The 14830-nt window shown below is 33.4% G+C and overlaps 3 protein-coding genes and 1 long non-coding RNA gene across 6 annotated transcripts; 1 reads left to right on the forward strand and 3 right to left on the reverse strand.

Annotated features, from left to right (window-relative positions):
* Window positions 1-175: 175 nt before the first annotated feature.
* Window positions 176-2873, forward strand: LOC140977501 (pentatricopeptide repeat-containing protein At2g36730). 2 transcript variants are annotated; one of them, XM_073442243.1, is made up of 2 exons: window positions 176-1725; window positions 2225-2873. In XM_073442243.1, exons 1-2 carry the CDS (start codon window positions 277-279, stop codon window positions 2252-2254), a joined length of 1479 nt encoding a protein of 492 aa, XP_073298344.1. In that variant the 5' UTR covers window positions 176-276; the 3' UTR covers window positions 2255-2873. The 2 variants fall into 2 exon arrangements, with proteins under 2 accessions (XP_073298344.1, XP_073298343.1); XM_073442242.1 differs by lacking the exon at window positions 2225-2873 and having other exon boundaries at window positions 176-2143.
* Window positions 2874-3818: 945 nt separating this feature from the next.
* On the reverse strand, window positions 3819-7357 carry LOC140976292 (beta-1,3-galactosyltransferase 7-like). 2 transcript variants are annotated; one of them, XM_073440337.1, is made up of 11 exons: window positions 6956-7357; window positions 6125-6221; window positions 5959-6020; window positions 5522-5733; window positions 5388-5451; window positions 5229-5301; window positions 5027-5147; window positions 4848-4935; window positions 4631-4756; window positions 4417-4526; window positions 3822-4302 (listed from the first exon to the last, which is right to left on the reverse strand). In XM_073440337.1, exons 1-11 carry the CDS (start codon window positions 7081-7083, stop codon window positions 4154-4156), a joined length of 1230 nt encoding a protein of 409 aa, XP_073296438.1. In that variant the 5' UTR covers window positions 7084-7357; the 3' UTR covers window positions 3822-4153. The 2 variants fall into 2 exon arrangements, with proteins under 2 accessions (XP_073296439.1, XP_073296438.1); XM_073440338.1 differs by lacking the exons at window positions 5959-6020; window positions 6125-6221 and having other exon boundaries at window positions 3819-4302.
* Window positions 7358-8455: 1098 nt separating this feature from the next.
* On the reverse strand, window positions 8456-10710 carry LOC140976291 (E3 ubiquitin ligase BIG BROTHER-related-like). The gene is made up of 6 exons (XM_073440336.1): window positions 10568-10710; window positions 10272-10469; window positions 10034-10078; window positions 9661-9779; window positions 8733-8841; window positions 8456-8612 (listed from the first exon to the last, which is right to left on the reverse strand). The coding sequence occupies exons 3-6, from the start codon at window positions 10073-10075 to the stop codon at window positions 8547-8549; spliced, it is 336 nt and encodes a 111-aa protein (XP_073296437.1). The 5' UTR covers window positions 10076-10078; window positions 10272-10469; window positions 10568-10710; the 3' UTR covers window positions 8456-8546.
* A 1529-nt stretch (window positions 10711-12239) lies between these two features.
* On the reverse strand, window positions 12240-14369 carry LOC140977856 (uncharacterized). The gene is made up of 4 exons (XR_012175449.1): window positions 13573-14369; window positions 12884-13177; window positions 12624-12799; window positions 12240-12558 (listed from the first exon to the last, which is right to left on the reverse strand). It is a non-coding gene; the product is annotated as an uncharacterized lncRNA (long non-coding RNA).
* Between the last annotated feature and the right edge of the window lie 461 nt (window positions 14370-14830).

A 14830-nucleotide genomic window follows, 5' to 3' on the forward strand; every position in this document is an offset into this window, starting at 1 on the left:
ATGTCTTTCGTCCAAATCCATATATCTCCATTATAAATGACGAATTCAATTGGATTGACCATCCGACGTTATATCAGCTCTTCGACATACGAATGAAAAAGATAAAAGTGAAAAAAAATAAAACAATTTATTAAACTAAGAACGAACTTTGAGGACTTACATGAACAAAAGAAAATGAGCCAAAAAATTCAAATAAATCAAGGATGACAAAGAACTAAGAGTGAGTACATTATATGAGATTTATTGGAGTGGAAACCCTTGGTTTTTGGGCTTGGCATGGTTCGATTAACGATCTCAACGGCCAATATAGTTCACCCGCCGAAACCGTTCAACTACAGTTCCGATTCTTTAATATTGCAAAGAATCATTGCTCTCTTAAACTCTTGCTCTTCTCTGAAGGAATTCTTCAAGATTCGAGCGCAGATCTTGATCTCTGGGCTCCAACATAATTCTGATATAACAGAAAGAATAATCCAATTTTGTACTTTGAATGCATTGAGGACAAATCATGAAGTTAACTTAATCAATCATGCCCAGTTCACTTTATATTCATCGGGAATCTTGGAGTCCTCTTCATGGAACAATGTGATAAGGGCTTACGCCACTTCGAATCGTGGTTTAGAAAGAGAGGCCATATCGGTTTTTGTTGACATGCGGCGTTTGGGGATTAGACCCAATGAGCATACTTTCCCTTTTCTGTTCAAGGGGAGTTCTTCGTTCTCGGGATTAAACGAGGGGAGACAGATTCATGGAGATGTGACAAAGCATGGTTACATTTTCAATGTGTATGTACAGAATACTCTCATTCATTTTTATGGGTCCTGTAAGAAGGTTGTAGATTCATACAAAGTGTTTGATGAAATGTTGTACAGAACTGTTGTCTCCTGGAACTCGATGATCTTGGCCTGCATAGAGAGTTCGTGGTTTTATGATTCGATTGAGGTTTTCATTAAGATGACGGACAGTGGGATTGAGCCAGACCAGACTACCATGGTAGTGGTGCTCTCAGCCATTGCAGAGCTTGGTAACCTGAGTCTAGGAAAATGGATCCATTCCCAAATAATCTCAAAATGTATTTTGATAAATTGTCAGTTAGGTACCGCTCTTGTTGACATGTATGGGAAGTCTGGAGAAGTTAATTATGCAAGATTAGTGTTTGATAGGATGGTATATCGAAACGTGTGGACTTGGAGTTCAATGATTCTTGGGTTTGCACAACATGGCTATGCAAAACGTGCCCTCGAACTTTTCACCGAGATGGGTAATTGTTTGATCAAGCCTAATCATGTGACCTTTCTTGGGGTTCTTTGTGCTTGTAGTCATGCTGGACTTGTAGAAGATGGAAAATGTTATCTTCACGAAATGGAGAACATGCATGGGATCAAGCCAAAGATGGCACATTTTGGTGCAGTGGTTGATATCTTAGGCCGTGCCGGCCATCTTAAAGAAGCATACAAGTTTATAATGGGTATGCCCATTGGAGCTGATAGTGTCGTGTGGAGAACTTTGCTCTGTGCATGCAATATTCATGACATAAACGACTATTGTGGGGTGGGTAAGAAGGTTAGAAAGATACTAATTGAACTGGAACCGAAGAGGAGTGGAAATTTAGTAATGATGGCAAATAATTATGCCGAAGTGGGGATGTGGAAGGAAGCGGAGCATTTGAGAGCTACAATGAGAGACAGAGGTTTAAAGAAGATGGCCGGAGAGAGTTGTCTGGAGGTAGGTGGATCTAACTATAGATTCGTTTCTGGAGATTACTCTTGTATTGCTTGTGAGGAATTTTTTTTGTTATTGACTAGATTAAATCTGCATGTAAAAATGATAAATTTGAGCGAATACTCATTCATCAATGAATTTTGACGAGTCCTTGGAGTACTCTTTTCAATGGAGACATTAACACTATATGGCATGCGATTGACTGTTGGAAAATAGTATGTAAATGACATTCATCAAGAAAATAGCATTGGTTTCCTTAAATATTTAACAGAAAATGTTTATAATTTTCAACTCTCAGTTTTTGTTTCACTGTACTATAACAAAACAAGTGCTGCAACTATTCGCTATGTTTCTACTCATCTAACGTATGGCATTTGAAGTTCCATGTCGAAAATTTTGGACAGAAAAAACACGGGGGGTAATAATTTTTCTGTTCAGAATGCAAAGCGTGGATTATGCAAAACCTATACATATATAGGTTTTGGATTTGGATTATTTGTAGCAAAGAAGTGTAGGTACCGAACAAGGATAGCAAGTCCCATCAACTCTATGAATCCGATAATCGCCACTTCAATGCCAATTCTTCTATAAGAACCGAAATCTTCAAGTGGCAAAAGCATGGATGTAATATAGGCATGGATGTAATATAGAAGCTGTGACACTCAAAAACGCTCCAACGAGTGACATTAGATACCCAAAAATGGTAATGTTAAGACCACAACGGCACTGCTGATCACCAAGATTGTCCTTACAAAAAGACCATAAGATTTCTTCCCACAGTGAGATTGTATCAGATCTTCGACTCCGTCAATAATTGGCCTTAGCATCAGTGCTTATTTAACTTAAGGACTAACAAGGGCAACGTAGTTAGCCACTTCAGAGCTAACACTAAAATTGTTCTCATATTGTTTATGATCCAAACAGTAGGCATCATAATTAGTGCCACAATTATGACCAAACTTCGTCTTCTGCCAATGCTGATGCCATAAAAATTGAGTTTCAACTCCGCTAATATCCACAGCAATTATCAGGAAACCTGTGGCAACCAAGTACAGTTCAAGATGCATGAAAATGGAGACAACCATTCCCTCCTTTGGTGCCAAAAGCTTGGTCTCCAACATCAGTTTATAGACTTCGAGATCTGTAGTATTTCTATATCAAAATACTGATACATGTTTCTTGAGATGCATATTGCCTAGAGTAGTGAGTATTATATCGAAGCAATTATCATTTTACAAACAAGAAATTCAACTTTTCTCTTAATTAAACATTATAATCAATTTTTTTACACCAAAATTCCCAATTTAATTTATATCCTCCCAGTTTGAAAGCTTCGAATTCAAAATGGTATTAATGGCTGAAATTTTGGTTGGACTTTAATATTTTTAGGTGATTGATTGAACTTGTGGGGGCTTCCATTAATCTATTTATACTGAAGATAACGTTGTGCAGACAAGTGGCCTCATATATCTGAATCTCTCACTATATAATTAAGTTTGGGTATAACAAAGATAAAAGTTTTGGTATCACATTAGTTATTTGAATATAAATCGAATTAATTATAATAAAAAATTATACAAGAATCGACACACGATGCATTAATTTAATTTAAATTTCACCACACCAATTTTTCTCCTATTCAAATCTAATTTCACAGCCATAGCTGGTGTCTTCTTTCTTTTGATGCATATCAAGTATGTATTTTTTGTCTTTTACGTTAGAAAGTAAGTGAATTTCTCTCGAATTTGCATGATAATCGGAGAGGGAACAATACACTAGAAACCAAGGAATATGCTCAGGCTCAATCAAAGTTCACGTCAAAGAAGCCGCAAATAAGTATGAGAGATATATGCAACTGAAAGAATTAAGCTTTGAATTTAGAGTTTATTTTTCCAGGTAGCATATTTACCTTTTAGGCTTCATTCTGCATCAAAGGTTAATGTAGTATGTATATATCATGGTCGAAGAAATCTGTCTGTTTCGAAAATTTTGATGAGAATGAACAATTTCCAAATTTCTCTTAGCTTTTTTTCAATTGCTTTATTAGCTCTTATGGTTCAATGATCCATGGTCAGCAATAACATGTAGTTTACAACGATTTGGCGAATTTTTTTTCATCTTTGAGACAGATCATCTGAGTAGATAATTTTGTGAAACTATACAATAAATTGGAATATATAGAGTGAAAACATGAAGTAATCATCATGTTGATGAGGTGTTTAACTAAACTCCACCCTGTAATCCTACTCCCTTTCGGTCGAACACGAGCATCTGGTTCGAAAGCTCGTCTAACTTTAATTTTAGCCTTTCCTATTCAAAAAACGTTTAGATTTACAGAAGACATGTTATCCATCATCTTCAAGCGTCTTCAGGAAACAGAAAGAACGAGATTGTTGACCGTAGTCCCTTTTTCATCGTGTAGCTGCTAAAACTAGACGAGGGCATTCCAAAGAGTGGCAGTATCTTCACCACACTTGGCATGAACATCCTTTATTCTTTCCACGGACTTGCAAATTCCACTGCAGCTCCAATCAAATGATGCTACACACATATTACCTGCTTGTGCTCTCCATTCGCATTCTGTGCAGAGATTAAAAATAAAGTTATCAAAAATCGATTTTGCTCAATATATGTAGCATCAGTATTTAAATACGGAAACAAAGCAGAATTAAGCAGCGTAGAGGATTTCTATACCAGGTGGTGTTCCGCAACATAAGTTGTGGTCGTCAATGTGATCGACTTCAAGACCAATAAACCAAGCGCCAAGTGATACATCCTCGTTAGCGTATTTATGAAGAATGGGTCTGAAATTACATCCGAAGCGTAAATAATGGTTATTCGAAATGTTGTTAAAAGCAGTTTATGGATTAACCATCTTAATTAGATTGGAGCTTCTATTGTTTCTTACTGATTCATGGAGATATATTGTGCAAGTTCCTTAGAAATGGCATAAATCTGCCCAGTTGCATGTCGAAAATACCTATTTCCCTCCTCTCCAAACTTCCAATACTCTGGTTCATGGTACTTCACATTTCTACAAAAGAGAATCACAGGTGAGCAGTGGAAAAAAGTATAAATCCAGGTAACCAGGTTAGTTAAAGACAAAAATTAGTAGCAGCATTTACTTCTGATAAAGAACTGGCCCTGATTTCATACATCCTATGTATACTCGGGGCTTGGCACGGTGACGTACCAGAGTTGCAGCTAGCGTTCCTGCAATATGAGAAACAACATACTCTGATCAACCTGAAAAGAAACAAAGTTACGTACTTTTGTTGCCTGTAGATGAAAAAGGCGTATGCACCTAAATTTACATGAACATCATCATCCACTTTGACATAGAACTCAGCATCCCATCTTTTCACAGCAGTGGAAAAGAATGCCTTTGTCTTTGCTGATAATTCATGATATCCTTCCACATGTTCCTTCAAGACAGAAAATTCATCAGTAATGAAATGAAAAACAGGGAGGCGGGCGAATGATGCCTTTATTCTACTTGCTCATACAAGTCTGAGGAAGTCCTTATGTTGTGCATCCTCTGAGGCAATTGCACGGTCTAGAATGCTGTTGGATGTTGAGCTGAACAAAACACAAATATTATTTAACAACATAGAGACATGCATAGAAAACGACATAATGTCCAAGTATTTGATGAAAATATTAACCTGTGTCCGATCATGAAACGGACAACGATGCCCTTTTCTTGCTCAAGTTTAAGTAGACTCCTGCCTAATCAGACAACTTCGTTAATTTTTAGCAAAAATACATCATTAACGAAGAACAGTATAGGAAATCACACCTCTAGGCATCCATGTTTCTCTAACAGAATCGCGCCTCTTTCGGCTGCTAAATGCCGTGTTTATACCTACGACCATGAAGGCTTTCTTCCTAGTTAAAGTACTGTCAGGAAAGATATCGACGGCTGTAGAATTCTCAAAGTTTTCAATCTTGTGGGAGTTCTTAGTCGACGGCAACTTCAAACGTAGTTTAGCTATAGAATTGTCCAAAGATCTGTCAAGAAACTTCACATCACCACAACATCAAAATGCCATGAATTAAAAGTAGCTTCAGAAATTTATATAACCTTTTACATCAGCTTTATTTCTCAATAAAACCAACCTTCTAAGATTTATAAGATTTGTTTGTTTAATAGTGGGACTTTTTTCATTGATGTTCTTCATTTAGTACACAAAACATGCTTAACTTTCGTTAGGAAATGTGATGCAAATCACTCACTCAATTGCTCCATTGGCTTTGTTTAACTCTGCCACCACATCCTCCTTTTCCAGAGGCAGTTTCTACCATTCCAAACCACCAAAAGAATTACAGATACGCACAAAGTAGCAATCGATCTTTTTGTGCACGAATTTGATTTGAGTAAGAGTGGTGCCATGAGATAAACCTTATTAGTTGCACAGTCCTCAGATGTTAATTCAAAATCGACTGAACCCCTTCTCGCATGAATAATCTGATCTTTTGGTTCAGTAGGAACCAGGATTCTATGGTCAAATGATCCCAAGCACAGGGTCAGAGCAAGAAAATCAGCAAATTTACAACAACAAAAAAACTTATATATGCAACACTTCTCAAATATTAATAAAAAAGATCTTTTTTTTTTTTTTCCAAAAAACCATTTGGAGATTGTGTACCGCCGTATGGGTGACTGGTGATTACAAGCAAAACGCTTCTTTCTTCCATATTTTGGACATTAGCTCCATGGAACAATATATTACTGCTGAAACACTGAAGAATCCCAATTGTGTCGAACTTTACATTTTTGGAATGGAATAGGATCAAGATCAAACCTTGTTCCATCAAATGCTAAAGCTGAATAATACTATATCAATTACCATAATTTCAAGTTCCAGACAAACCAGTATACTCGATGTTCGAATATGTAATGGTCTACTAAGGGTAAATATTCGATCTTTTAAAAATACGTTACACATGAAATTTGGATACACGAGCCTGCCCAACCCTTCTAGGCTTCACCAACTCTTTAACCCGAATAACTAGACGATTCGAACGAGGGCAGTGACAGAAAAATTCAAACTGACCCACTCAACTTGCCTAACTTGAATATTGATCTCATGAATATTTAAATTCCATTACATGAATGCTAATATATGAACACTGCAAATAACATTAAATTTGAGCCCAGAAAACATAAAATCAACAACATATTCGAATTTCAATTCAAACCAAGATTCATTATTTCAGAGAGATTCAAAACCTGTTGCTAAAAAGAACTCCAAGGCCAAAGCTGATGATGATGCAGAGGATCAAAATCCATTTAAAAGACACTTTCCCCCGGCCGCTCCTGTTCCTCATCCTGATTCTTGATTCTTCAAAACTCGTCATCACAAATAAACCCTTCAAGCAGCCCAAATGAACCCATCGATCATCTTCAAATCAAACATATAAATATACAAATACAGGCAGGATTTACTAAGTTTGATGTCAATTATTGAACTGATTTTTGTCTTTGCAGCATAATGTTTGACGGGTATGCGAATTTTATGCTAGAATTGAAAGAATTAGGAAATTAAATTGGTTTGATTCTTCCATTAGGTTGTTAATAATGGAGAGTTATTTCCATGCACGACTTTGAGTTGCCGAACTGGACAAGACTCAGGTCGAGGGTTGATATGGCCAAACTCGTTGAATTTATTCGTATACGACATTCCAACGGCATCCAGGGGTAAACTTGTAATTTCACAAAACAAATTCTCGATTTTTTGTTCTTAATAATTAATTTTTTTGAGAAATTAAATCTTTGAATAAAAAAATTTCATAAGTTTTAATTCCTTATATGTAATTTCTAGATAATTTATTAAATTATTAAAAATATAATTGTGAGATATTAATGAAAAGAGAATTTAAGCATTTTGAAATAATTTAGTTCATGATATACACGTGCACCTTCTCTATTTTTTTTTTTTGAGAGTTTGTTCGTCTAAATTAATTATATACAATATAATAATATTTTTAAATATCATAACTTGATATATATTGATTTTATTTTTGGAGTGAATGATGTGCTATAATATTAATATTAAATTGAGATGTTTGGTGAAATAAAAAGCAATTCAAAATATTAAGATTTCAAAACAATATAGTATTAATAATTTATAACATTATGAGATAGAGATTTAATAGGAGAAATAAAATATTTTAAAAAAAATCTAGAGTTTAGATACATTAATTATAGTGGTACATGCATATAATTTGGGGGGTGTTGGTCATGTGTTTGACAAATTTGCCATTATTTATGTTGAGGTCGTGGATCCATAGTTGTTCACACGAGAAAAGTGGTTCAAACGTTGTGTTTGAACTGTTATATTATTTATAATATTTGAATTATATCGTTGTTATTTTGATCAATTTTCTTCATGAGTTGTTATTTTTCTCCGAAAAAACTGGTTAGACTTAGATATTAAGTGATATCTTAGTGGAGATGTAATGAAATAAATCAAAAAATCCTCAATTTTTAAGCTGCATCAGCTTCATGCATTGCCTAATCAGCTTTTTTTAAGCAAAAATTGACCACTCAGAGAGAAAATGAACCAAAATAATACTCAAATATGAAAAAATTATGTATGAGACAAAAAGTTGGAAAATTAGTAGACTGAAACCAAAAAATTGTAAAATGACTGGACCAAAAAAGCTTAACCCTTTCATGAAAATATTGAAAAATTCATGCGAATTACTTGCGTAAAACAAAATATAATAACTAATAATTTAGAACATTTAATTTGCACTAATATTTCTACTATTATACAAATAAATTTGAACGAAGCTGCACAAAATAATTACCCTATTTTTTAATTCAAATTACTAGGATTGGCCATTTCAGCAGTTGAAACCTCTTTCCCACATACGGGGCAAATCTGCAAATAAAATATATTAATAATAATAATAATAATAATAATAATAATAATAATAATAATAATTTGAATTTAGAAACTATAATGCTATTAAATAAAAATATATAATAAAATTAAATTTACCTTCTTAATCTGAAGCCATTGGGTTATACAATCGGAATGGTATGGATGGTCACATTGTAGAGTGACTATTTTTTCCCCTTCTTCATACTCAACTTGGCATATCACACACCTATTTTTTCACAAATTACTTTACTAAATTCATCAAACTTATAAACAAAGTGACATTATATATATATATATCGCCTCGATAAAAAATTTCAAGCTCGACCCGAATTAATAATCAAAATTAATTTTGGTAGTGTTATGTCGTATATATACTATTTATACTATATTATAAAAAAAATCATACGTGTTAATAAATTTTGGTAAGTTTAATTATGCATATGAAAATACCTTTCCATCTGTTCAATAAAAATTATAACAAAAATATGTGAGTAAATTGATTGTATGTATACATTTCTCTAACGACAAATCAGACAATCTTCTTCAATACTTTTTCACAACTTATTTTCAAATCTAATCTCACATATTAACGAATTTATTTATTTTAATATTTTTATGTCAATAATTTGTTTAAATTTAATATTTATAAATGAATATGCATTATAAAATTTTAAATAATTATATGCGTACAACGTAAAACTAGTTTTAGTAGGAAATTTTTTTTCCTTTATGATTTATTTTTTTTTTACTTCCAATTTTGGTCTCATATGTTCTCAAATTTCTTTCTTTATCATGTATCTTTCAATCTTTTCAATATTAGTCATCTTCATCAGAAACACTGATATGACACCACACTCGATAACATGTCGACGTCACGTCAGAAAAATATTAACATCGCAAAAAAAAAAAGTTGATAAAAACTTAAATTTGATAACAGAGAGAAGAGATAAATATACATACGATGCGAAAATTACAATTTTTCTTTTTATTTAATATGTAGAAAAATAATAGAATTCGGAAAAATGGCATAGATTAGAATGAATACCTGTCAATTAGCAAATTGGTAGTAGATTGACATGTTAATGGATTCAAATGTTTACTGATTTCAGCTTCTGATATTCCTTTGCTCTCTGCTCCAACCATTTCCCCAAGAGCAATCAATTCCTGTTTAAAAATTACATGTTCATTTATCATATCATGCATATTAATATAGAATCGAATGATTGTTGTTTAAACCAAAACTATAATTATTAATATTAGTACAACATAATTATTTTAAACCGTATAATAGTAAAAAAGAAAAAAAAAAGTTACGTTTCAATCGCTTTCTAGCATAAACAATTATTGCTTCGCGACAATCAATTAAAATTATAAATATATGTTAATTAAAATTAGCATCAGGTTTTTATTTTATTTACCTCATATGATAATTCATCTGGATCAATATCATCTTCGTCCATTTCCTATACATGTTACATCACATATAATTTTTTAGAGGTCGCAAACATTTACTAAAATACGTGATCGAGTCTCGATCTTTCGAATGAATCGAAGTAAAATGTCATTAATGGATTGAAAAGAACTTGATCAAATTCAAAATTATTAATAAGTTTAATCAAATAATGAGCCTAAGTTGAGAGAGAAATGGAATGAAACCTCATGATAGTCGAAGTCATACTGATCCTCATCCAGAAACCCTATTTCNCATTAATTGTATTGCTTACATTGGAACTCACTATATAAAAATTCACCTTCACTAAACTCAAAATCTTCATCAGTTGATAGGTCGGAAGCACTCGTCTCGTCCTCGTTGGTTTCACTTTCTACCATGGATATCATCTCGTTTGTTCTTTCCTAGATCAGAAATCAAGAAAACCAATCACTAAATATAATGTGATGCAATTTTGATTAGATAAGAAAATCTTGAATGGGTAAAATACTAAATAAAAGACCTCTTCGAGTTCGTCTAAGGTCGCGCGTCTCGCTCTTTTCCTTCTTTCCTCGTCCATTGTCGTTTCGAGGTATTAGTCTTTGAGAAGCTAAATGTCGAGCAAAGGGTATAGGGAAATAATAGTAAGATTGTATATGAATGGTGTGTTAGTGCATGTTAAGGCAAACTTTTGTTCAAAGAAAAGTAATCCTAAAACATTCCGTATTCATCTCAACATTCCGATATTCCAGGCCTCTCAATTTTGGGTACATCATCGACCTTTTTTGCCTTTTAGATTTAGATTAGATAAATAAATAAATAAATAAAAAGTCGGGTTTTTATTTCGTGGATCGGAATAAATCGAATTCCGAACGTCAATTTTTATATAATTCGTCTGTTAAATTTAGTCAGTCAGAATGTATAAGTAGTTTGAAGGGTATTTGTTTGATTAAATTAATGATTGTGGGTTTCTATGTTAATTGTGGTGTATTAAAAGAACACAAAAAACCGAAAGATCTTACGAGTCAATTTTGTGAAACGTATCTCCTATTTGTGTTACTGATGGAAAAATATTACTTTTATGTTAAAAGTATTATTTATTATTATAAATATAGATATGGTTAATCTATCTCACAGATAATAATCCACGAGACCGTCGTACTAAAAAAGGTATAGGTCTTCATTTTGTAAATGATTAGAATTGAATTTTAGTTCAAAGAATGTTCGGATATATTAAATTAAAAAATAACTCAATTATATCTCAAATATATTAATTAAAATAATTATTGTCCTAACCCACAAAAAGTGTGCACAAGCACATTTGATTAGAATTAGGGGTGAGCATGGGGTTCGGTCGGGTTAATACCATACCCAATTTTTGTATATAATCGAAATCGAACCGATATAAATCGGTTAAATCAATCGGTAATCGATTTTACAGATTTTTTTTAAAAAAAAAAAACTACTAAAACTAAAGCTAATAAGAATGTAAAAGCTAAAGCCCAGGGCCCACAATAAAATCATATCATGGATATTATAAATATTAATTAAATATATAAAAAAAAATACGTGTTTTTTTAAAAATAAGAAACACAGCAGGAAGCGGAGGGTTAGACGGACCCCTACCTGTTTATATACAACAAAAAGTGCAAAGCAAATAAAACCTAACAGAAGGAGACAAGATCAAGACCTCCGCAAAAGCTATACAATCATCACATCATAACACAAGAAAGACATACTACAACCCGAAATATAGCAAAAAACACGCAAGACCAACGGGACACCCCGGAATATATCAGCAAAAGCATATCATCTTGAATCAGGTGGTCGCCCATAAGATAAAAAAAATATGTTAACGATGAAAACTTGTACGTAACATAACTCCAAAAATTAGCTTAAGAAAAAAGTATTATCTAAATACATATATATAACTATCAATGATTTAATCAATCCGATGTAAGACATTTAACATAATATTATTTTTAATAAAAATGAATTAAATGGGTTAACCGATATTAAAACCGAATTTCTGAATTAGTCGAACTGAATTTTCAACTTATTTCGGTTGGGTCGGTTTAATTGAATTTATGCTCATCCCTAGGTAGAGGTAGAATAATAATATAATTTGCATTTCAATATAAGATTCTATAAAGAGTAGTAGATTTAACAAATTAACAAGTTTATTGTCCCTTTTCATGTTGTGTCCTATTGCTTTCGAAATCTTTCAGCCCTTTTTCATTTGGAAAACCATTATTCCTGGATTACTTGATTCAGAAACTTCTGCTAGCTTAATGAAAAAATCTTTCTCCGATGGTCTTAACCCCTTTAGCCTCTCATTCTACTACCATACTGGAACCATTTATCCCAAGCCTGGACAATACATATCGTCATACTTTTAAACTTTCACAGTGCTAGCGATTTTATCGATATGATAAACATGCTTCATCTCGGGCATTAACATGTTATCGATCAAATCGAGGTCAGTTTCTGATGCATCCAGACACAGGAGAACACCTTGACAGAAACGTATTCATTTCGAACATAAACACGATTTCGCTTGTGTTACATGTGAAAAATACCTTGTCATTTACTATAGCAGATGTATCACAAGCAAATCATCCACTAAGAGAGAATTTACTCCTGCTAGGATATCCCTAGAGGCAAGAGGGTTCCTTGTTCTCTCCAGTTTCATCAACTGGTTTTTCAGAGGGAATTGATGTGTATCACTTTTAGGTATCATTTCCACTATGTGTTTCTGCATCAGCAAACAATAATGTCAACAGTGGTTAATTTGAAGGGGAAAACTTGAGTTATGTTCGTCAAGATGATGAAATCCTACACAAGATAAATTATATCAGACTGGTCGACTTTCGATATGCTAAAGTCCAGCTCTCTTTTGGCAGCGGAGAGTTCCAAGGCCGGTTTCTGGTCTCTGAGTGGCGTTCTTGATTGCTCTAAACATTTGAGTGCATTAGCTCACTACATGTCGAATCTACGGACTGTACCGTGTGGGAAGATATGGAACAACTTAATTGAAGCACCTATCTCTTCAGTAAGATCATCCCATTTGAATTTACTCTCAAGTGTTTGATATCCCAAAGGACATAACAGAATGCTGGCCTTTTCCTGCCACCTGAATCAGAGGATGAAAGTGTCAATCATAAAGTAATGCTCCTAATACAAGAATAATTAAATTTACAAGAAAATCATCAAACTGAATTGAATCCTATAGAAACACATGATTCTCTTTTGGGAAAAATAGCTAGGGAAAGATAAACACTATCACTATTTGATCTCCTAAACCAGAGGAGCCCAAAACCGCTGCCTCGATTAACAATGAATCAGTAAATTTTCGTGTAAAACGCATGGAAAAAATAAACGGTTCTCTTTCATGTAAAGAAATCAAGAACGGCTACAGCAATGATCAGTGCAGGATACAGTTCGCGATCAGATATGGTAGTCTTGCAAGTTACGACCACAATGCAACAACAGCATAGAGAACAACAATTAAAAAGAGTTGCAGCATACCAATTTGTTCACCATTTAAGATCTTTTCCTCTTAGGCTCTTAGCGACACCTTTCTCAGTGAACTCAACCCACCTGCAGCGAAAAAGGCGTAACAACTTCGCTGATTTTAAAACCTGCATCAGAAGGAGGGGGGAAAGTAGAAAACCATACGAAGTAACAAAGAAGCGTCCACTTTAGACTGAAATTCGAACACTAAAATCTCAACCAAACCAAAAGTTTGAAATAACTGTTGGTGCTTCTAATTAGCAATCATTCAATCAACGTTCCTAGTAAGGATGTTGAATATACAAAAGTAAACTACAGAGACATTTGGGCACTAAACATGCCCTCTGAGAATTCTTGTCCTCGGAATCCACCGGACTTTTTACGACGGACTTGTGCAGCAGGATCTGCAAGTAAAGACTAGCTAATATATAGCAGTCTCAGTCTGGTAAAAAAATTCGAATGCCTTTCTTGCTAGACATAGATAGCATTTTATTAACTAAAACACATACCATTCTATAAAATCTGCAATTGGTCTAAAAAGTAACTAAAACATCTATCCCAAAAACTCCCTTTTGAACCAATAATTTCTCCATCCATTTCTTCTGAAAAACTAAGATACTTCGGATCCATATGAGGAGGTTCCCTACTTAAATAGAAAACTCCTCGCCTTTCCGGCTTCCTTCATCAAGCTCTTCTTCCCTTTGTTTTTCTCCCTTTCTTTCTTTAACAATATATTCGAGTTTTCATCATCCTCGATTCGACATGTTCTTGCTTCTACTGATCCTTCCACTGTCATCCTATCCAAGTTCAAAATCTAACAGATTTCTGCAATCTGAATTATGGATAACATAGGTATACCTCAACACGTTTTAGGGTCACATGAACTACGAACTCAGTCATGGATTCAAATTAACCAATACAAACATCCCAGAGTTGATTATTTTTCACATGCAAATTCCAATTGAAAATTGTATCAGAAATAACACAGTAATATTTGGAATTCAATTACGTGCTGTGTGCTTTGGAATAGAATTTTTTATTATTATTTATTAATCAAAAGATTTAGCTTTTAAGTAAAATCCATTTATATAAACAAATAAGAATTAATTTACATTGAAGGAAGTTATCCATATTCAATTGCAATAATAAGTTATAAATGTACGGAGTTCTCTGAAAATTTTGACTATAAAAATCTGGTAAAATAAATTTACAAGAGTTTATAAAAAGAACTTTTCAAATTTTCATGGAATTGTACACAAATCAATAAAAATCT

Source organism: Primulina huaijiensis, chromosome 5, assembly GCF_012295235.1.
Source record: "Primulina huaijiensis isolate GDHJ02 chromosome 5, ASM1229523v2, whole genome shotgun sequence".
Lineage (NCBI taxonomy): Eukaryota > Viridiplantae > Streptophyta > Magnoliopsida > Lamiales > Gesneriaceae > Primulina > Primulina huaijiensis.

Bases quoted from the DNA above. Each gene is read 5' to 3' on its own strand.
- LOC140977501 (XM_073442242.1), top strand. From the start codon at position 277: ATGGTTCGATTAACGATCTCAACGGCCAATATAGTTCACCCGCCGAAA.
- LOC140976292 (XM_073440337.1), bottom strand. From the start codon at position 7,083: ATGACGAGTTTTGAAGAATCAAGAATCAGGATGAGGAACAGGAGCGGC. The intron at 5,148-5,228 runs GTATGAGCAAGT...TCTGTCTTGAAG, and splicing joins ATAAGGACTTCCTCAGACTT to GAACATGTGGAAGGATATCA. The intron at 4,757-4,847 runs GTAAATGCTGCT...TCTCTTTTGTAG, and splicing joins GGGCCAGTTCTTTATCAGAA to AAATGTGAAGTACCATGAAC.
- LOC140976291 (XM_073440336.1), bottom strand. From the start codon at position 10,075: ATGGACGAAGATGATATTGATCCAGATGAATTATCATATGAG. The intron at 9,780-10,033 runs GTAAATAAAATA...ATTTTTAAACAG, and splicing joins CAGATGAATTATCATATGAG to GAATTGATTGCTCTTGGGGA. The intron at 8,842-9,660 runs GTATTCATTCTA...GTGAAAAAATAG, and splicing joins ACCAATTTGCTAATTGACAG to GTGTGTGATATGCCAAGTTG.